Source organism: Cetorhinus maximus, chromosome 25 (genome assembly GCF_964194155.1).
Source record: "Cetorhinus maximus chromosome 25, sCetMax3.hap1.1, whole genome shotgun sequence".
NCBI lineage: Eukaryota > Metazoa > Chordata > Chondrichthyes > Lamniformes > Cetorhinidae > Cetorhinus > Cetorhinus maximus.
Genome location: NC_135903.1, coordinates 7,158,285 through 7,181,665, shown reverse-complemented (window position 1 = coordinate 7,181,665; position 23,381 = coordinate 7,158,285). Strand labels below are relative to the sequence as shown.

Below are 23,381 nucleotides of genomic sequence, written 5' to 3'. Positions count from 1 at the left end.
TACAACTCAACAGCAAACAATTTCAAACTAGTTGTTATCTGGCAGCAAAACAGCAACTGGACAAGTTGCTCAATCCAATCTGGGGTGTCAGAAAATAATAACAGTAGCTTTGCTCTCACCAATACAAGAAATCTTAAACTCTACACTTTAAAATTATTCCGTTTATTTATTTTTAAGTAAAATAAGAGTATGGTCCCAGTAAGCATTCAACTGAAATGTGAAGCTATAAATCACATTATTGGATTAACAGCTATTACTCCTGCAAGGATATTTAAAAGTGATCAAAATTATTAGTGACCAAGGATAAAGTTGTGCAAACTCAAGTTCCAGTGGAATAAACTGGCAATGGGAAGTAAAATGGCACAGTGCAGGCATAGTTTGCAAAGTACACAAGACTTCAAACTAAACAGTTGCCTAGGCCCTGAAAAAAGTGATCTGAAAATCAGGTCAACATACACATACATACAAGCAGCAGCAAAGCACGTCTTGATTAGACTGGTCAATCTTTTCCCCATTTGATTGCTGGCACTGTTCACCATACCAGTCAACTTGTGCTTGCACTTTAAACTGCAATTTCTAGAGAACTATAATTCTTATAACAAGATCCTTAAGGTAAAAGGTTTCTGCTAGGGCAGAAAGACCACAATGTAAACTGAGGCAAAAATCTAAGCCTTTGGAATTGACAGATAAATTCCAAATGTCAATATGCATCAGGCAGTATAGTATGCAGATGTGCAACACAAAAGAGAAACATTGGGGCCTAAAGCCATGTAATTGAGGGCTAACAATTCACTGATTGAACTAGGCATCGCAGATTTCCATGATGACTTGGATTCAGCAAAAATCTACATTCTATTACAGTCCTTTATTAAAGATGCTAGATAAAAGCAAACTTCTGCATTTCTCGGAGGAGTCAACTCATCCCAGTAGCTGTGCAGAAGCAAAAAAACAATTCCAACAAGTTCAGACGCGGACAAATCCCAGGCCCAGTTAATTTGGCATCGAGACCCATTTGCAGACGAGTGAAGTTACAGCTTAGAAATGTTACTAAAAGCAGCAATCTGGAGACGGACAAAACATAAATGTACTCACAACTGATAAAGGATGGTCGTTTTCCCTGCGTTGTCCAGTCCAACAATGATAACTTTGTGCTCTGAGGAAAAACAAAACGCACCCACCATGGTTAACTTTGAATGCACCAAATCCCATCCTCCAAGTAAAAAAAAAAAGGACAGATTTTTATTCTTTCACTAAACTTCAGAAATATCAAGCAGCCTGGAATACACAAGAGGCAATCAAAATGTTTTCAAAGCATTTTCCACCTATCAATGCACATCAATCAGATAAGGATAATCAACGCTTTTGCTGTGTGGATATTCCAAGTGAAACCAAATATTTTTTCCTCCCAGCTGTAGTTTTGTACTGCAAGAGCGATCTTATTGAATGGCAGACCAAGCTTAAGGGGCCGAGTCACCTACTCCTGCTCCTAATTCGTTCGTTTGTAAGCACAAGCTGGGTAGCATTGACCACCATCCGAAAACAACTGCGGGGAGGGAACTAACAGTTATGAGGCATGATGGTATTGGTGCCAGACAAGTATGGTTGAAGTGTCAAGAAGTATGGACCGTAAACACCTTCCTTACCAGCAAGTAGCTAAATGCCACCATCCTATGGCATTAAAAACTTTGTACTTCTTGGATGAGATGTTAACCCGAGACTCTGTCTGCCCTCTCAGATGTATTGGATCTCAGGTGGTATTTCAAAGAGGAGATGGGGAGTTTCCCCAGACTCATGGACAATATTTAGTCCTCAACCAATGTCACCAAAACAGAACCTGGTCATCACAGTAAGCTTCTAGGAGCTTGCAGAACACAAATTTGCTCATCATCACTGGATGGTCAAACCCATAAAAAAAAATTGTCACTTCGTTTTTCAAAAAAAAAGACAGGAAATCTGTACTTAATCTGCCTCAATTAACAGTTGTATCTGGAACTCACCATCAAAGGTGATCAGACTTTAACAGACCCAGTTACCTGGAATCAGCAAACTCTTAAAATCACCATGTACAGGGCAAGCATTTACTGAATAGCAAGAAATTGCTGGCAGGCTTAATAAGCTTTAAGCAGCACTTTTATTTTTGACTGCAGTGGCTAACGAGATTTGCCAGGTCCAGCTACCTGTGATGAGCCTTGGCTTCAGGGTCTGAATGGTCAGGGCTCTGGGCCACACATGGTCCCAAGGCAACATCCCTGCTTAAATGTGCAGAGTCTTCTAGCTGTGTTACAAAGAAACAATTGTAGAGAGATTTTCTGTGCCTTGCATTTTCACCCCATGCCAGTCTCAATTAACAGACGGTAGCTCGAGTTAAAATGAACATTTCTTAACTGAACTTTTATTCAAAACCCCGTGCTGGTACTTTTTTTGAGAGTTTAGATTACAGCTGTTAACAAAGTCAGAAAAAAGTGCATGTAACTGTTGCAAAGTTACAGAAGACAAAAGTACTGTCTGCTGCTATAGCAGTTTCACTTCCTCCACCTGACATATCGACTTATTCTAGTTACAGACACCACCAAACTGCATTGCAACACTGAAACTTGCTGAAATTTTAAGGTCGTTACATCCTTTGTTTATAGCCTCGTGTGCAGAATTTGTTATTTTTGAGAGTGTGCATTAAATTAACACTTTGAATTCAGTGCAACCACTCATTACCTTCAACTTTATCCAATTTTCTCACTGGGCCATGTACCTCCTGTGTTCAGGGACCTTGCTCCTGTGTCACTGTGTTTACTGCTCCGTGGTCAGTGACAAGCAGAGATTCTTTCCAGTTTCTTTCCTTCATACCCACCACCCCCACCCCACCCCACCCGTGAACAACATGGGTGAGGCTACCTCTGGAACGGAGTGAGGACTGAAACCAGTGTCCCGCTGCCCTGGTGGCTTTTATTTGAATTCTTGCCTGTCAAGTTAGCCTTGGGCTCAACTAAATCATTTTTTCTGGAACCATGTGATTGTAAGCAAAGCTCACTGCAACAAAAATGTAATGGAACCCACTGTGAAGTCACACTCTAGTACTTAAATGCATATGGAAATGCAGCAGCTGTGTTCTGAAATATTGAAAACAGCAACATTTGATAGAGAATCTAACAGCAAGAGTGTGCAATATGACAACAGTCATGATACTCACTGAGCCTAGGCTAACACCTAGTCGGAGCAGTTTCACTATCAAGTCAAAAATTTGAGGATTCAAGCCCCACTTGAGACACCCAAGCATAACATTCTCAGCTAACGTTCAGCGCAGTACTGAGGGAGTGCTGCACAGTCAAGCGCTGCCTTTTGGATGAGATGTTAAACGAAGGCCCCTTCTCACCTCTCAGGTAAAAGATCCAGCAGCACTACTCTAACGGCAGGAGAGTTCTCCCCGTGTTGAGGCCAATGTTAAAATCAACATCAAAAAAAAACAGATGGTCATGTTATTGCCATGTGTCAGAGCTGGCTGTGTACAAAATGACAGCTGTATTTTGTATGTTACAACAGACAGTAACAACTCTACACAAATAATTATTTGTGACTGTAAAACCTTAGGGAAGTCCTGTGGCTGTGAAAAGGGGCCACACAAATGCAAGCCTTTCTTGCTTTCCGCACCCCCCCTCCCCCCCGCAACCCACAAACAGACTGCACCAGAATGAATGAATCATTAATACCTGCAGTTCCACACATTTAGGTGTGGCAGCAGGATCATAGATGTGAAACTCAATACCATGAGGGCAGCAGGAGAAAGCCATCTGCAAAAGGTCACGACTTGGGTTTCATGTTTCCAGGAGGGCTGTTTGCTTTTCTGACTTTCTTTAAAGGCCCACAGGCCATCTGTCACCACGACCAAATTGCAAAATCTGGAGACTGTGGAGGCGCTATCTTGTCCCACAGCCTTGTTTGAAGATTCCACTTGGTTCCCCCATGTCAGAGGCTGCTGGCATTCAAACTGCAGCTGTCAGTGTACAGGCAGCCCAAACAAAACCCCAAAGTAGCAGCTGCCCCCCCAACCCCCACCCACATATATACGCACTGTGCATAACAAATAAAACTTGACCCTTGTCAGAAAGCCTGGGCAGAAAAAAGGAACAGGAGTTACAATCTTATCCACTCAGCGTACGCAAGTTGCAATCAACTGAAGTGTGCCTTTCCCGTTGGGTTCTCAAACACTCAAAAACCCTAGAAACAATCAACCCTTCAATAAGACGTGTTGGCATTTCCTAGGCTGACAGCTGGCCGATCCCTCCCCCCCCATCACAATAAAGGGTGCCAGGGTTGTGAATAACACACCTCTCCTCCAGGCAACAGGAAAATCTAAGTGCAAAACAAAGTCATTTGAATCACAAGTTAGATGCAGCTTCAGTTCATCTACGTTCGGTGTGGTACGAAGGGAGTGCTGCATTATTTCGAATGCTGTTTCTGGGATGAGACTCACATCTGGTGGTTCACGTGGGTGTGAAGAAAAAAAAATCCCATGGCATTAGTCTAGGAACAGGCGTCCTGGGCACATTCATTCCTCAACCAAACTAGATTAGCAGGCCTTTGATTTCATTTGACTTGCGGATTTGTGTGGTTTGTAAAGTGGCTGCCATGTTTGCCCAGCAGAGTGACACTTCAATAGTGACACATTGTCCCAAGTCACTTCGCAACCAACGCAAAGACAAATGGTGCCAGAGGACTGCATGTTCTCCCTTCTCTTTCTCAAGTGTGTTCAGTTTAGCCAGTGGTCAGCTATGGAACTGAGCTACACAACCCCAAAGGGCCCAGCTGCAAACCAGGTTCTTTGCAAAGTTCACTGATCCCAGCCAGTAAGTGCTCCAACTGGACTCTGCAAGAGGAAAAAGGGGTAAGGCAAGACTCCCATGCCTGTTGGTTCTGACCTTGATCAGGGCTGGAAAACAGTGGAATGTCAGGATCCACCTTAACAAGGTCATTTATGTCTGGGTATCTGAACGCAGAGTCTGGATATGTGCGTGAAAAGTGGCCTCTTGGGTGAGGGACTCATTGCTCATGAAGCACTGGGGCAAATCAGTGCTTTCTGGAAGGGGAGAAAAGCTCCCACACCCCCCACAAATCAACGTACACACACACCCAATACAGCACCTTTAATATAATAAAAACAAATGTTTTAAAAGAGTCAATAAATTTTTCCACTGAGCCACACAAGATGATAGCCCAGTCAGTGATCAAAAACCTACCCCATTTAACCAAGTTTTAAGAAGTGGCTTAAAGGAGGAGAGAAAGGTAGGGAGGCGCTTCAGTGCTTCGGACTTAGGCATCTGAAGGCACAGTCACCAATAGCGGAGCAATTTAAAAACAGGAAGAGGCCAGTATGAGCAGAGCAGAGACACTTAAATGACTGAAGCCATGGCTGGCTACAATGCAAACAAAAGGAACTTTCTGGCATTCAGAGAAGCTGATACCTCACTATTGCTGAAGATGCTAATAACCCCCTGTCTCTGTAGAGAACAAATTCAAAGGGAATAATACGAGGTCCATCTATATTTTCTAGGCCAGGCCTGGCCAATGGAGAGAATCTGCTAGGACAAAGGTCTCTGAAACCTCTTAAATCTTAATGGTTGAAACATTAACAATCTCAAGAATCCAGACTAACGAATGTACACCCTTTGTCCAAGCCAAAGTAGAGAATTGGGAGTCATGTCACATGAACACCCACCCCAGCTGGAAGAACCAGTTATCCTGTCTTGCTGTCCTGCCAATCAGTCTGCCATCTTCCATCTAGTAAGCAGCATCTCAGGAAAAGGACTCTGTCCAGGTTTAAATGCCTTGTCCCATCTACGCTTTCTACTGGAACTACGGTACCAGTGCCTACAAAACTAATTCATCTCTATGGGCCTATCCCACAGTGGAAATCATTGCAACTGGAAAAGAGAATTACCCAGCATGAGTCTTCAACCTGCTGACCCCCTGTGAAAGAATACACCATTGGGCTTTGATTCTGGGCTCATGTGAAATAATAATTCTTTATTCTGTGGTCTTTGACTTGTAAACCTTCCTTTCTCTATCCCTCATTGTACGAATGCACTGGGTGCTAGAGAGACACCCGCTTCCCATGTTGTGTGCACGAATAAACTAACTCTATCTAGAGATTGCTGTGGGGTTATTAATAGAAATTGGGTCACACCAAAACAGAGGGGTTGGGAAATATGCCACTGCTTATAAAGGGAGAATTCAAAATCAAAACACTTGCCACTTGTCTGTAAACAGAAAAGTCAGGGCTGTTTAAATTAAAAGCCCCATTTCCGATCCATAACAGTAGTAAAACCAGTCAGATCAAAACAGCCAAGTAGCACAAAAATAAATCCAGACTGTCCAATATTAACAGGCATGAAGAAGTGTCAGAATATGAGCAAATACACCTGTCAGGAGATGAAGAAATCCTGGATGTCTTACAGATGTGCTGTGAAAACCCTGAGTCCTTAGGTAATCTGATAACTGTCAATGAAAGGATTACTTGAGTCACTGGGTCAGCTCCGTGGGGGTTTTACTGTTGACTGATTAACCCTTCACAATGTACTACAGCTGTACACGAGTTCATAGACCAATACCCTTGGGCAGGGGTGAACTACAAACACCTGGGCTTCAACCCTTGCCATCTATCAATTCACACCTTGAAACTAAGATTAAAATGAACACGTTTTCTGCAGTATACAATAAATCTACAAGATCTGTGCTTCTCTGCCTCAAATCAAGATACAACTGATTGAAGAGAGCACGAGAAGGGATGAGGTGGTAAATCTTAGGTAGCTGATGCTTGAGTTTCAAAAGCCCAAAAATTTTAGAAAGGAGGAGAAATATTTGCTTCAGCTGGTTAGAAAATGAGATTTTAATTCAGCGACACTCACATGTAGAGTGGGCTTCTAGCAGCTATTAAAGTCCACAAATTGGTAACTTCACTAACTGCAAAGATGGCTGGAGTGAAGCAGCTGAATGCAAAGTTCACACTTACAACAGGCAGCTCTTAAAACCAGGGGTTGTACAGCAGACCTTAATACTGTTCCTAGCTTCCACTCTAACAAGTTAGAATTGCTTGATATAAAAGTTGGATGCAAAGAGCAACAGATTACCAATGCTATTCTCCAGCATTGGTAATCACCCTATACCCTGCAAGTTAAAAATAACCATTTATACTTTTCTAATTTCTATTACTAGAAAGACAATAAAGTCTATTGGCTTAAATAGTGCACTGATGAAACTAATATTCAGTTCAAATTCAGAGCAGGAACAGTATACAAGTTGCAGCAAAATCACCGAAATACTGTTGAAGAAACTTCCAATGATAGTTCAGCTCCTTTGCATCATTGGGCTCAAGGAGTCCTGCAGCACAGCATTCAGACTGGTGTACCGCTTCTAGATTCTGGGCTATGACACCCATGCACTGTTCTGTCTTCACCTGCAGACTGCAAGCTGGTTGCCAGAGGCTTGCAAAACTCCAATTTGAGTCCCGTGGGGAGCAAAAAATCCACTGAATTGGTTCCAACATTTATATTACTGATACCAGCTGCCTTAGCACAGTGACAGAATTGAAAGGATTACTCCTGTATAATAACAAGCAAAGGGTCGACACACATTTTCTTCTCTTTTACATTAAAGCCACGAGCATTTAAGACAGTTCCTTTAACTTCATGATGTAATGACAAATGCTAGCTTCTGGCTCAGTTGTAGCTTGAAAACATTGAGGCACTGAGCCCAAGGCTCAAGTCAATGATGGGGGAAAAAATGGAATCATATGAATAACCCAGATTTGCTGACGCTACAGGCCTTCACATGCTGGCAGCCTTAAGTTTAACAATGGTCTAGCAGAGTGCCAAAATAAAACTCTAGACAGCCAAATCAAAGTGCAGTGAAACTTTTATAACCTTAGTAGTCAGTGAGAATAATTCACAGCTGGCAGCATCTACAATGGGGAAAGCGGCAATCTTGGGGTCACAATTCTCTATGCGAGTGGCGGTGTCTCAGACCCTTGAATCAAATGCAAAAACAACCCCAAGCCCAACAGCTACCCGAGGAGTCAAATTCGCTCCACACAAAAATCAACATGAGGAGCTGGAATCAACATGTGTCAGGCGCATACATAAATTTGGACCAAGAATCAAACACTTTCAACAGCAAGCCTGGAAGTAGCTCCACTGAGAAAGGCACTTTGTATGAATGGATCACATTATTATTTCAACACATGCAGGGAAACTTCTGAATTAACACTTATCAGCAGTTATACCCAGACTTTAACCAAAGCTCAGTGCACATACCTGTCAATACTTGGACTGGAAAGTCCAGATTAACTGGGCCATACAGAGTATGCTGTGGGACATTAGGTGCTATATAATACAATACAGTCCTTGTTTAAAAGCATAGGTCTGCTTTAAAATAAATTTTATTCTGTACGAGGATATGCATTGATTTTGATTAGATTTTGATAACCTAATCTACAAAGATAATTTGCATCCTTCCATCTGCAAGAGATGATAGGAAGTGGAACATAGGAGCAGGAGTCAGCCGTTCAGTCCCTCAAGCCTGCTCCACCATTTAATTAAGATTATCGCTGATCTTCTACCTCAATGCCATCTTCCCACACTATCCCTTTATCCCATGTCGTCATTGGTATCTAGAAATCTGTCTTGAATATACTCAATGATCAAGTCTCCACAGTCCTCTGCGGTCGAGAATTCCAAAGATTTACCACCCTCTGACTGCAGAAATTCATCCTCAGTCCTAAATGGCCTACCTCTCATTGAAACCCACTCCCCTGGTTCTACCCTCCAGCCAGGGGAAACATCCTTCCTGCATCCACCCTGGCAAGCTCTAAGAATTTTATACACTTCAATGAGATCCTCTCATTCTTTTAAACTATGGAAAATACAGGCTCAGTCTCCTCAAATCTTTCCTCCCATTTCAGGAATCAGTCTTGTGAATCTTCATTGCACTCCCTCTATAGAAAGTATATCCTTCCTTGGGTAAGGAGACTAAAACCACACAATACTCTAGATATGGTCTCATCAAGGCTCTATACAACTGCAGCAAGACTTCTTTACCCCTGTACTCAAATCTCCTTACAATAGAGACCAACATACCACTTTCCTTCCTAACTGGATCGTTACACCTGCATGTTAGCTTTCAGCGACTTATGAACAACGTTACCCAGGTCCCTTTGGGCATCAGCACTTCCCATTGCCTCCATTTAAAAAGTGTTTTTCCTACTAAAGTGGAAAACTTCACGTTTTTCCACATTATGTTCCAGCTGCCATGTTCAGCCTGTCGAAATATTCTTGAAGCCTCTTTGCATCCTTCTCACAACTTACAAAACTTGGTGGGAATGTGTCATCAGCTAATTTGGAAATATTATATTTGGTCACCACATCCATATCATGGACATAGATTGTGAATAGCTGCAGCCCAAGCACTGAGCCTTGCCATGCCCCACTAGTCAACAGCCTGCCAACCTGAGAATGACCTGTTTACCCCTACTGTTTCCTGTGTTAATCAATCCTCAATCCATGTCAGTATATTGCTCACAATCCCATGAGTTCTAATTTTGTTTACTAGCCTCCTGTGTGGGGCCTTATCAAAAGCCTTCCAAAAATCCAAATACACCACATCCACTGGTTCTCCCATATCTATCCTGCAAGGAGCGTCTTCAAAAACTCCAACAGGTTTGTCAAACATTATTTCCCCTTCATAAATCCATGCTGACTCTGCCCAATCTCACCATTATTTTCTAAGCAACCAGTTATCACATCCTTTAGAATAGATTCTTGAATTTTCCCTACAACTGTTGTCAGACTAATAGTTTTCTCTCCCTCCTTTCTTAGGAAGGTTATGTTTGCTACCTTCCCATCTGCAGACACTATTTCAGAATGTGGGGAATTTGGGAAGATAATCACCAATGCACCCACCATCTCTACAGCTGTCTCTTTCAACACACTAGGGTGTAGATCATCAGGTCCAGGGGATTTACCAACTTTGAGTCTCATTAATTTCTCCAGTACTACTATTTTTTTTTTTAAAACCAATACTAATATCTTCCAGGTCCTCAATCTCACTGGTCCCTTGGCTACCCAACATTTTAGGGAGGTCTTTTGTATCTTCCTCTGTGAAGACAAAGTATTTGTTTAGTCTCTGTCATTTCCTTATTGCCATTATCTGCCTTGAATGGGCCCACATTTGTCTTTTAGCCTTTTCATTTTTATGTACCTATAGAAGCTTTTACAGTCAGTTTATGTTCCTCACTAGTTTACTTTCATATTCTAATTTCTCTTAGTTTCTTGGTTCTCTTTTGCTGAATTTTTAAATGCTCCCAATCCTCAGGCTTACTACTTTTCTGGCAGCCTTACTTGCCTCTTTGATCCAATAGAATCTTTAACTTCTCTTGTTAGCCATGGTTGGATCACTTTTCCTGCTGGCTTTTTGGGTCTTAAAGGAGTGTAAATTTGTTGCAAACCATGTATTAATTCTTTAAATGCTAGCCATTGCCTGTCTACCGTCATAACTTTTAATGTGGTTCCCCAATCTACCTCAGCCAACTTGCCTCCTCATACCTTCATCGTTTCCTTTTAGATTAAAAGCCCTAGCTTTGGAATGAACTACATCATTTTCAAACTTCCATGTAATTTTCTATAATATTATGGTCACTCTTACCCAAACACTCCTTAACAATGAGATTATTAACATGCCCTCTCATTGAGCTATTTTACATCTAGTATTGAGCATTCTCTAGTTGGTTCCTCAACATTGTTCTAGAAAACCATTGCGTATACATTCCAATAATGCATCGTCCTCAGCATTAGTGCCATCTAGTTTTTCCCCAGTCTGTATGCAGACTGAAGTCCCCCATGATTGCTGTATTACCCTTGTTACACGCACCTCTAATTTCCTTATTTATATTGCACATTACATGACATGACCACTACGATTTAGTGGCCCATAAATTTCTACCAAAATTCGCTGCCTCTTGCTATTTTAGCTCCATCCAAACTGGTTCTATATCTTGATCTTCCGATCAAAGATCCTCTCGTACTAACATACTGACCCCACCTCCTTTTTGCCTTCTTAAATGCCAAATACTCTTGAACTTTCAGTTTCCGGCCTTGGTCACCTTGCAGCCACATCTCTGTAGTGGCAATTAGGTCGTACCCAGTTAAATCTGCTCGTGCCATCAATTCATTTGAATGCATGCAGCATTCTTAACAAGGTAGGGGCCTTTAATTCTCTTATTTTCACAATCTCTAGCCTTAACTGCAGCCTCAGAATTCAAGTTCAGATGAAGTCATCTACTGCTCTTCTGAACAAGCCAATTCTGGAAAGGCAATATCTGCCACAAGTGAAGTTGTCCCTTGCCAGTGGTGCAGGATGTTCTCTGGTGATGCCTTGTTTGCAGGGCTAACTTCCAAAACCATGTCATCTTGGTGGCAAATTTCTGCCTGGTGCTGCATTTGAATCAGTTGTCACCAGTGCTTCTCCACTTGAAGTGATTGATGCGGAGGGCTTTCACGTCTCTTGACAGCATCCTCGAATCACACTTTGGACACCCTACTAGTCTCTGGTCACAGACTGCCTCCCTGCAAGGCATATCCTTGGGGATTTGGCCATATTCCATCATGTGCACATGCCCAAGCCAGCAAAGCCTTCTTTTACTTGGTTAGTGCTAGCATGCTTGGTATGTTTGCCCTAGAAAGGACTGCTTCCTTCTTGGCTTGGTCTTTCCAAGTAATGCTGAGGATGGCCGTAGTCACTGGAGATGGAAATTTCAGCCTTTTTTCTTGGTAGGTTTAAGTTGTCCAGGCTTGGCTGCCAAACAGCAATGTGTAGATAAGCATCTTAGTCCTGCAGGTCAATTTGTTGTTTTTTTCCATGCCCACTAGTCAGCAAAAGTTGGTGGCTGCCTTCCCAATGCATGTGCTGACCTCTTCAACTACAACCAAGTTACAGCACAAATAGGCCATTTGACCCAACAAATCTTTGCCACTCCACATTAGCCTCCTCCTAGCCCTCTTCATTTAATCCTATCAGCATATCCTTCTATTCATTTCTCTCTTGTGTGCATCTCTAGCTATCCCTTCAATGCATCAACATTTATTTGCTTCAATTACTCGAGTAGTGAATTCCACATTCTAACCACTCTGGGTAAAGAGGTTCCTCCTGAATTGGATTATTTGGTGACTACTTTATATTTATTGCCCCTAGTTCTGGTCTCACCCATAAGTGGAAACATATTTCCCCCATCAAGTTTCCCTTGGCTTGGGTGAGGATAGTGGTATCTCTGGTGCTACTCCAACTCAAAGTGGGAAGAATGATTTTGGCTGTCCCTGTTATCCTAAAGGCTCTTAACAGATCCAAGCCATTGTTGCTTTTAAATACAAAGCTGTACAGCTCTGAAGGAACAATTTGACTTTTAATCTATCAAATCCAAGCAGTAACGAAGCTCGCCTATTGCAGGGGATTTGAAGGGTGGAACAGTACAGAAAATTGGCAGTATGACTTGACAGCAGCTTCTGTGCCAAGCAGCTAATTAGTGCCAGTATGAAACCCACTGTTGAGATGGCACCTGGGACCCGTGTGAATGAAGCCGTACACTGGAAGGCAAACAGATTCTCTCGGCGCTGTTCACACCTCCCTGAAGCAGTGTAGCCAAAGCATTCATGCCTACACAGGATGGAGACCATTCATTTGAACAGTATGATCCCTTCCACAGAATTCCATAACCGGCAACGGTCCTGCTTGCTAAATTTCTGGAGGCAAGGTCCACATCAGGCAGGAGTCAGCAAGGGCCGAATAAGCTTTGAATGCAGGATAGGTTACAAGCAGCAAAGCTTTGAATGAGTGTTTATGGTAAGTGGAAGATGAGATGCTGGGCTGGAGGACATTCGAGTAATTGAGTCCCTGACTAAGGAACCTGGCCCCAGAAGATCCTCCAGTTCAATATAACCCAGGGGATACCAGAAACTCTCCAAACACCAAATCTGGTTGCAGTAAACATACATTTCAGTGTTCACTAGGTTTGCTTTGTCTCCTGGCTGCCTCAAGTTAGTATGTCTGGAGCCAGTGGGCCCGAGGGGCGGAGGTGGATTGCAAACAACTACAGACAGAACTTCAATTACAACCAGAGCTTTCCTGTTCAGAGGAGGAAAACCCCGGCATATTACAGGGTGCCTTACCATCCTTCCGCCTGGCAGTTTGAAAAGCAACATTTAACAGCTGACGTCTGAGTCGGACAGGCACTTTGAACAAGGAATATTCCCCCATCTATTCAATTCCACATCACCACAGATTGACTGCTATGCTTCCTACATCACGACACTTGAAAAATAAGTACTTCATTGGCTGCGAAGCGCTTTGTGACATCCTGGGGTCGAGAGAGGAGCTATAAGTCTTTCTGGGCACTGTGCAGAGTAGTAGTAATTTCAAGAGATGAAGATATTTAAGATTGAGATGTCATTCTTCTAATGTGTGTAATATTAAGGATGGAATGGTTGGAAATGTGCAAAGAATCTTAATCCACTTCAATTTCTATGGAGATTGTAGGGTATCTGAAATGTTGCAGGAATCATTCCAGTTACAATCCTGACTTTTTCCCCCGACACCAGTAGTAGTGTACAAGTTACAGCCCCGTCATTCCCAGATGATCCACTGGTTTCAAAAGTACACCAGAATTCCCGGGGTGACTTTGCTTACCCTTGGCTTCCTGGCAGATCAAGGTACTATGATTTAGTGTATGATCATGTTCGGACTTTAACGATTGCCACATAACTGTGCTAAGTTTATTTCTGGAATTGAGCAGAGCAATTCCTGCCTGCTCAGGCAGGCACAGGGGACAGGGATGTCCTGAGTCAGAAAAAGACAAAAGGATCTCATTAATTTGTCGCCTTCCTTTCCAGATGCCGACAGATCTGCTGTGTCCTCCCAGAGTATTCATTCAGATTCTCTCTTCTCCATAGTGTGACACAAAGCCACATTAAAAGTCCAGGGTACAACAGAAGCTACAAACAATGGGTTTTCAACAGGAAAGAACAGGATTGCTGTATAAATATAGATGAAGGGAATGTTCAAGCCTGTAACATAAATCATCCAGCTTACAAATCAGACTGCCTATTAATGAATAGCCTGGAGGCTATGGCACCAGGCTAGTATGCCAGGTACCATGAGTTAAGATTCCACCCTGTTAAAACTGGTTGCTTGTGATCAATGAAGCATGAAAGCTGCTGGATTGTCCTCAAAAACCTTCCTGAAGAAATATTATATCTTTCACTCTGAAAAGTCAGCCGTTGCATTACCAGAAATCAAACCAGATTTCCTTAAACTTTATGTAATTATAGCACAATCTTTAATCCTTTTGTATGAAAAAGCCATCACAGATCAGTGATCTACAGCCACTGCCAATACAAAAAAGAATCTTTTGTGTAGCTGAGAGTATATACTATTCTTGGGCCAAGAGTACAATCTAATCTCAGAGGTCAGATACTATCTATAAACCACTCAGGCTTGCCTTTTAGGCTATTTCGAACCCCTTTAATCACAGAATTTCATTCTTCACTGCTTCCAACAAAGTCCAGGCACACACCAGGTCACCACAGATTTCACTAACAGTAGAATTTCTTTTGATGCTTGGGTATTGTTCTACAGAGGATCACAGGGGTTGTTCTAGAGGATCACAATCTGGAGGCAGCTTCAATGGAGTTGACCCCCAAGCACAAAACCGGTTGGTTGACAATATAAAGAATCTCACATTTGCATACAAGTCACAGCAGAGCAGCTATGTCAAGATATGCTGCCATGGCAAACAGGACATGTTAATGAGTCATCGGTGCAAGATTTACATCAAGTTATACGCACGTCACTTACCAACAAGTACAGACATCAGAAAAATAAGACAAAGCATTTTAAATGCTCCGTCAACCGAAGGTAGAAAGCAAATCAACTTTCAAATGATTCTGGATTGCTGTAAAGGGGCAATCAAATGCAGTCCAGAATACCGTGGTGCTAGTCCTGTTGAAACATTGACAATGTCATCTGATGGAATCCACTGGTCAAGATTGAATAAAAGATTATAACACTAGATTCATAGTCTGAAATTTCTCCCTCATTTGCTGTTCAAGGTTAGAGAGCAATTTTAAATCACTTGTGTTTAATTCAGTTCCCTCAAAAGGCAGTTTGAGAACACCTATGGCCATAAGACCATAAAACATAGGAGCAGAAATTAGGCCATTCGGCCCATCGAGTCTGCTCCACCATTCAATCATGGCTGATAAGTTTCTCAACCCCATTCTCCCGCCTTCTCCCCGTAACCTTTGATCCCCTTGCCAATCAAGAACCTATCTATTCCAGTCTTAAATACACTCAATGACCTGGTCTCCACAGCCTGCTGTGGCAATGAATTCCATAGATTCACCACTCTCTGGCTAAAGAAGTTTCTCCTCATCTCTGTTCTAAAAGGTCTTCCCTTTACTCTGAGGCTGTGCCCTCAGGTCCTAGTCTCTCCTACTAATGGAAACATCTTCCCCATGTCCACTCTATCCAGGCCTTTCAGTATTCTGTAAGTTTCAATCAGATCCCTCCATCGAGTATAGACCCAGAGTCCTCAAACGTTCCTCATATGTTAAGCCTTTCATTCCTGGGATCATTCTCGTCGTGAACCTCCTCTGGACCCTCTCCAGGGCCAGAACATCCTTCCTGAGATACAGGGCCCAAAATTGCTCACAATATTCTAAATGTGGTCTGACCAGAGCCTTATAAAGCCTCAGCAGCACATCCCTGCTTTTATATTCTAGTCCTCTTGAAATAAATGCCAACATTGCATTTGCCTTCCTAACTACCGCGTCAACCTGCAAGTTAACCTTAAGAGAATCCTGGACTAGGACTCCCAAGTCCCTTTGCACTCCAGATTTCTGAATTCTCTCCCCATTTAAAAAATAGTCTATGCCTCTATTCTTCCTACCAAAGCGCATGACCTCACACTTCCCCACGTTGTATTCCATCTGCCACTTCTTTGCCCATTCTCCTAACCTGTCTAAATCCCTCTGCAGCTTCCCCGCCTCCTCAATACTACCTGTCCCTCCACCTATCTTTGTATCATGTGCAAACTTAGCCAGGATGCCTTCAGTTCCTTCATCTAGATCATTAACGTATAAAGTGAAAAGTTGTGGTCCCAACACTGACCCCTGTGGAACTCCACTAGTCACCAGCCGCCATCCTGAGAAGGACCCCCTTATCCCCACTCTCTGCCTCCTGCCAGACAGCCACTCTTCTATCCATGCTAGTACCTTGCCTCTAACACCATGGGCTCTTATCTTACTAAGCAGCCTCCTGTGCGGCACCTTGTCAAAGGCCTTCTGGAAGTCCAAGTAGATAACATCCATTGGCTCTCCTTTGTCTAACCTACTCGTTACCTCCTCAAAGAATTCTAACAGATTTGTCAGGCACAACCTACCCTTGATGAAACCAGGTTGACTTTGCCCGATTTTACCATGCACTTCCAAGTATTCTGAAATCTCATCCTTAATAATGGACTCTAAAATCTTACCAACGACCGAGGTCAGGCTAATCGGCCTATAATTTCCCGTCTTTTGTCTCACTCCCTTCTTAAACAGGGGGGTTACATTAGCGATTTTCCAGTCCTCTGGGACCCTCCCCGACTCCAATGATTCCTGAAAGATCACCACTAACACCTCCACTATCTCTTCAGCTATCTCCTTCAGAACTCTGGGGTGTAATCCACCTGGTCCAGGTGATTTATCCACCTTCAGGCCTTTCAATGGCCTGAATGAGCAACTAAGCTGCCTACCAGTCTTCCCTTATTCATGTTACTATAACGGGCATAGCACCCTTTTTTCCTTCATTCAATGGATATGGGTGCTGCTGGGAAGGTCAGCATTTATTGATAATCCCCAATTGCCCTTGCGAAGGTGGTGCTGAGCCACCTTCTTGAACTATTGCAGTCTATGTGGTGTAGGTACACCCAGTGTGGTTTCCAGGGTTTTGACCCAGCAACCATGAAGGAACAGCTATATACTTCCAAGTCAGGATGGTGAGTGTCTTGGAGGGGAACTTCCAGATGGTGGTGGTTCTCATGTCTCTGCTGCCCTTGTCCTTTAGATGGTAGCGGTCATGGGTTTGGCTGTCTAAGGAGCCTTGGTGATCTTACTCCATTCACATTGCAACTTACTCTGTCCATTTCACATCACAGCAGTAATGCAAGCAAAAAAAAAGACTTTTAATTATATAGCACCTTTCACACACTATATAAATCCCAAAGCACTTTAAAGCCAATGAAATACTTTGAAGTGTAGTCACTCTTGTAACGTAGGAAATGTAGCAATGTATGCACATCAAGCTCCTACAAACAGCAATTTGATAAAGATCAGTGCATTGCTTTCATTGGAATTGATTTATAGATAAAAATTGGCTGGGACACCAGAGATAACTCCCCTGCTCTTCCTCAAAATAGTGCCGCAGGAACTTTTATGGCCACCCGAGAGGGCAGCCAGAGCCTTGGATTAACATCTCAGCTGAAAAACTCCCCCTCTGACAGTGCAATTCTCCCACAGTACTGCATTGAAATGTCAGTCTTAGGTTTTTGTATTTAAACCTTTGCAGCTGAGCTTGAACACACAACCATCTGATTCAGAAGCAAATGTGCTACCAACTGAGCCACAGTCGGCAATATGCATGAGGAAGGGCTCGAGCCTCCAGTGAAGGGGAGCTTCCAACCCTGGAGCTCATTCTCTGTCCTGCCCAAGATCTGGAGGCACAGTACTGCCAGTGGCAAAAGTACAAACTACTGCGTGTATTCAAAAGCTGAGCACTCAGCCCACTAACAGAGGGGCAACATTGTTTACAAATGGCTGGCAAACATTAATTGTACCCCAATTTTTCATTCATAACTTTTCAAAGCTGTGGCTCAGTGGGTCGTACTCTCACCTCAGTCAGAAGCTTTGAGTTCAAGTCCCACTCCAGAACTTGCAGCACAATCCACTGTGTCACTCCAATGCTCCACTGGGAGAATGTTCCCCTGTCGGACGTCCTACCTTTCGAATGAGACATTAAACTGAGGTCCGTCTGCCCTCACTCAGGTGGGTATGAAAGATCCCACATCACCACTTCAAAGAAAAGCATGGAAATTCTCTAGTGTTGCACTCATTTTCTGTGCAAATTGCTGTGTTTTCAAAACAGTGACTACACTTCAAAAGTACTTGATTGGCTGCAAAACAGTTTGTGATGTCCTGAGCTACAGAAGTGCTGGCTTTTTTAACCCTGCTGCCTCACCCCACCTTTGTGTTTTTACTGTAACTGTGGAATTTACCTCTAACTACTAGACAGATTCTAAAAGCGTGCAAGAAATGGCCATGTAGTATATACAGGACAATGCACTCTGGATATCTGCTCCTGCTATTAGCAAACTGGTTAATGGACTTATGCAAAATTAATTTGTTATCTTTCAACATACTTGTCATCCAGTTTTAAACTGATTAACAAGCATCAAAATAGCACAAAGGAATGCTATGTAAACCAGTGCTCTACAAGAACAAATTAAATTCCAGACTGTTTTTTTTTAAAAATGCAATTTGAAACTGGAATACACAGCCTTTTGCAGTTAGGGTACAAAATATGAATTGATTTAACTTGTGACAGAATGTGGATTTTAACCAGAGGGAAAGCTAGATAAACACACAAGGGAGCAAGGACTGGAAAACTATGCTGATGGGATAGGTGAGGAGGGGTGGGAGGAGGTTCATACAGAGCACAAACACCAGTCAGGCCAAATGACCAGTATCTGTGCTGTGAATACTATGCAATATATGCGCCAAGAAACTCAGCAGCAGGTCCACTGCATGCAGCTATACCATTGGATCGCTTTAGGGTGGAATTTTGAGAGTCTAAGTTAAAGTAACTTTTAAATATTGACAGTCCTCAAGTATTGCAGATGGGTGGTGGTCAAAAAGCATCGCCTGTCAAGTGGAGCAAGCAAAGCGGAGTAGAACTTTTGCCTGTATCTTGGTGTATACTTATATACTGGTTATTTTGTCCTGCTTTTCATTTACAAGCCTTGGGGGGAGAAAGGGGACAATGTTACAAATTTAACCAACAGCAAATTAAAGACAATGGAACATGCATTCCTCTCAAGTAGTATTTAAAAGGAACGTCAATTAGAACAGAATTCTTGAACAGAAAATGAATTGGGTGATGGGCAAAATTGTCAAATCCCTCAAACTGGAGAGGGTGGATGAAATTCCCAGCCAGCAATAGTTTTTGCAAACATAATTCAGCAAGAGTACTAAACAATTTTTTTCTGCAACTTTTTTTTTTAAACTGGCATTAATTTTACTCTTTCCAATCCCCAACCACCCCATGTCAACCCAGCTGAGCTGAATGGATTACCACCTCCTCCATCACTTTCAGTCACAACACAGACAGTGTCCAATGTAATACAAACTACAGAGGAGATGAGACCCAGCTGCTATTGGACAAGGAGAAGCCCACCATCTGCTAAGCCTAACCATGTGAGAAGAAAAACAAGTCAGCAGCATCGACAGGCAACAGGTATGATTTCCACCCCCGGCCACCATTCCTTCAAATAAATTGGACCAAAAAGGTTCACAAATGCTGGCAGCATCAGTGAAACTGTTTTTACCAACCGTGCTAATTCACACCTGCATAATTCTGAAGACGTTCTATAAAAAGAACGTGAGAGTTTTCATAAGAATGTAGTTTTGGATTAAATGGGGCAACTAGGGGAAAGCGAATCCATTAAGAGACAATGAAACTCTCAGCAAATATATAGTAATTATTCATTCAGTAAAGGGTTCCTACATTACAACAGTGGCTATACTTCAAAAGGTACCTCAAATTAGTCAAAAGTCCTTTATGACGTCCTGAGGTAGTAACAGGTGCTATATCAATGCAAGCTCTCTTTTTACATGCAAGACTTCTATTAAACATTCAAACATGTACAGTTAATTCATAACACTTTAAGTTTGTCTTCCAAACTCCAAACTGAACTAAGCACTCAAGTTATTGAATCAATTGTATTCTGGTTTGGTGCGGTTTGATCTTTAGCTTCTGACACCAGTTCTTTTGTCCAATTTAAGAGTTTTAGGTGGTCTAATTGTGGCAGAGCATATATGAAATAATCTAATGCAAAAATTGAGACATCATATTCCCAATGTCATACTTTCAGGAGATTGAGTGGGAGGGTTGGGGATCAAGACAAAGCAGAAAAGACTTGTATTTATATAGCATCTTTCAGGACCACAGGTTGACTGTAAAGTGCCTTGGGACAATGAAGTGCTTTTGAAATGCAGTCATCATTACGATGCTGGAAACTCAGCAGCCAATTTATGCACAGCAAGCCCCCAAAAACAACAACATGGTAAAGACCAAATAATCTATTTTTGAGAAGTTGATTGAGAGATATAAAATTGTCCAGGACATCAGGGAGAACTCGCCTGCTCTTCTTTGAAATGGTGTGGCGAGATCTTTGACATCCCCAAGGGGGCAAATGGGACCTCACTTCAATGTCTCATCTCAACGATGGCACCTCTGACAGTGCAGTGCTCCATCACTGCAGCACTGGAGTGCCTGTTTGATTTTAAAAGTCCCATTCCAGGACTTGAGCCCACATTCTTCTAACTCAGAAGTGAGTGCGCTACAAATTGAGCCACAGCTGGCAGATAAGAGGGAAAGCCTAAAGAGAAAGAAAGAAATCACCAAGTCTGTTTCACATCTTCCTGTCAGGCTTAAATTGGTATAATAAGTTTGTCTCACAGCATTAGCAGGTGCCAGGTTTAAGTAGTTATCTGAATGAATGGGCGCTTTATTAAACTAAAACATTTGACCCTCTCAGTAACCAATGGTCCATTGTCCGATCAGATGTGTGCTAATTACATCACAATAGTCAATCCTCTTCAGTGTGGACAGTCACACCAGCAACCTCACCCATTCCACAGTTTATGCTGACCAAACCAGGCCCAGCTTCTTCCCTATCCTCACTCCTACATCAGCTCTCACCTGTCAGCTGCCTTACTGACCCTCCAACTTATTCGATGATTTCACGCAAGCATGTAATTTGTGAAAGAATTCTAAAAATAAGGAGTCAAAATATATGCACAAGGAGAAGCCTGAAACAGAGTTGCCAACTCTCTTGTTGAATTCCAAGTTATCTGTTGAGCTTCAAACAGATATTGGATCCTGTGACCAAAACTTAAACGTTATCTGTCTATACCAATCTCAAAGAAAAATTAATCTCACTTTAGATTCAGGAGACTGAAAACTTCACTCTCCACCCAAACATTTACATTTTTGAGATTCTAATTCCCAGGTAGTTATTACTTCACCAACAGCCCTCTCCTACTTGTTTACAGAGCCAAACTATAATTTGCACTCGTACAAGCTTTTAAAAAAGTTCAAAAGATCTGACAAAGGCTCTTGTATTAACATTAATCCTATCCCCCTCTCCATTGTTGCTGTCTGACCTGCAGGCTGGTCTAACATTTTCTGCTTTTCATTTTAAAAAAAATTCTTCCATCGTTGTTAAATTATTTCAAAAAAGGCGATTTAAACATGTTAAAAAGTACATATGTAAAATCCAAATTTACAGTAACCGCCAGCTTCTTGGGTCTTTTGGGGGGGGGGGGGAGAAAGAGAGAGGAGGGGGTTAAAAGTGCATCCTTTAGCTATTAGAAACATTGGTACCATGTTTAAATTTTAGTCTTTTCTATATATATAAAAAAAAGTAACAAAAAAGTTACGATGAATGGAGAAACTGTTACATTTTACCCCGTTACCGCTGAGAGTCTGTAGGTCCATCTGGTTGGATAATTCGCTGGAATTGGGGATTTTACTCTTTCTGGATCCCTTTCCCTCGGGATTAAAGTTATTCCCAACAACCACAGAGGAGGGAGGGGGGGGGGGGGGGGGGGAAGAGAGAGAGAGAAAAAAACAAAACAAAACAAAAACACCAAGATATTTTTAGAAAGGAGAGAGCCCGTGAGGCGGGTCTGGTGTCAGTGAGTTGGCTTTAACAGGGTGGTCAGTGCAGGGGCCGGCACCCCCACCAAGGACAAAATGCCGGGCGGGGGACGGAGTGGGGCGGGGGCGGGGGGGGGGCCGCTCTTACCTTGGTTACAGAAAAGTCCCATCAGTTTGGCCAGGAACATCCCCATCTTCCTCCGTCTCCCTCTTCGATGTGGTTTGTGCGTCTCACGGATCCACTGAAAACAAGACCCGAACAAAGGGGGGTAAACACCAACCCGGAGACGGGGGGAGATTTTGTTTAGCTGTTGCCCCCCCTCCTCCCTCACACACAAACACAAAGTCTGTTTTCCACCAACTCGGCACTCTTGAGGCCTAATCCAAAACAGAAGAAAAAGACCAGTCCACCGGGGTTTATTTCAATCCAATGCGGGGCTGAGGACGACCAGAGGCGGACGCGTTGCCCACCGAGGTGGGGTGGGGTGGGGTGGGAGGGTGGGTTGGGGTTGGGGGGGGTGTCGGACGGCAGCTTCCAGGGGAAAATAAAACTCCTCCGATTTTTGAGAAAGAGCCAATGCGACAAATAAAAAGTGCCCCGTCTGGAAAATTCACTCAAAAGCGCAGCTGAGGCCCCGCGACGCGGCTGCAGGTCGGCAGCAGCACCTTCCTTCCTTCCCTCCCTCCCTCCCTCCCTCCTCACTCAGCTCCTCCAGCCCGTCAGACGGTCACTGCCGGAGGAAGCCGCAACTCCCTCTATTTGAGCCCTCCCACGCCTCCTGACCCCGCCTACCGACCCTATCGGCCAATCCAAATCATCGACAGCACCCCCCCCCCCCACCAGCGTCAGCAACACACCCCACCCCTTCGTGGCCAGTTCAAAGCTCATTGGCTAGCATTGTATGCCTATTGATCACGATTATAAAAGAGGTTCCCTGAATCGTGCATTGTGAGGAATGTCCCCCTCCCAACCAAAACAGTAAAAGCCTAACCAAGGTGCTCCCTTATTATTAGAGGGAGCACAACTAAAGCACTTCCGAGAGGAACATGCTCTGTGAAGGAAAGTTGAATTCTATTGCACTTTCTGTAATTTTTCAATTTGAAATATTATTGCTGTAGGGCTGTGTGCCCGGAAATGGAATGCCCACTGTAAATATCAAGAGAATTACAATTGTACTTAATTCAGAAATCTGGAGTGCAAAGGGACTTGGGAGTCCTAGTCCAGGATTCTCTTAAGGTTAACTTGCAGGTTGATGCGGTAGTTAGGAAGGCAAATGCAATGTTGGCATTTATTTCGAGAGGACTAGAATATAAAAGCAGGGATGTGCTGCTGAGGCTTTATAAGGCTCTGGTCAGACCACATTTAGAATATT

General features: G+C 43.0%; 1 protein-coding gene across 1 annotated transcript in view; it reads right to left on the bottom strand.

The window, feature by feature from the left end:
• Window positions 1–22,213, bottom strand: part of LOC144667840 (ADP-ribosylation factor-like protein 5B) — a 36,485-nt gene extending 14,272 nt beyond the window's left edge. The window contains exons 1-2 of the mRNA XM_078529359.1: window positions 22,157–22,213; window positions 1,093–1,153 (exon numbers count right to left, since the gene is read on the bottom strand). Of these exons, the coding sequence (XP_078385485.1) occupies window positions 1,093–1,153; window positions 22,157–22,202 (107 nt within the window). The 5' untranslated portion in view covers window positions 22,203–22,213. The remainder of the gene's footprint in view (window positions 1–1,092; window positions 1,154–22,156) is intronic.
• Between the last annotated feature and the right edge of the window lie 1,168 nt (window positions 22,214–23,381).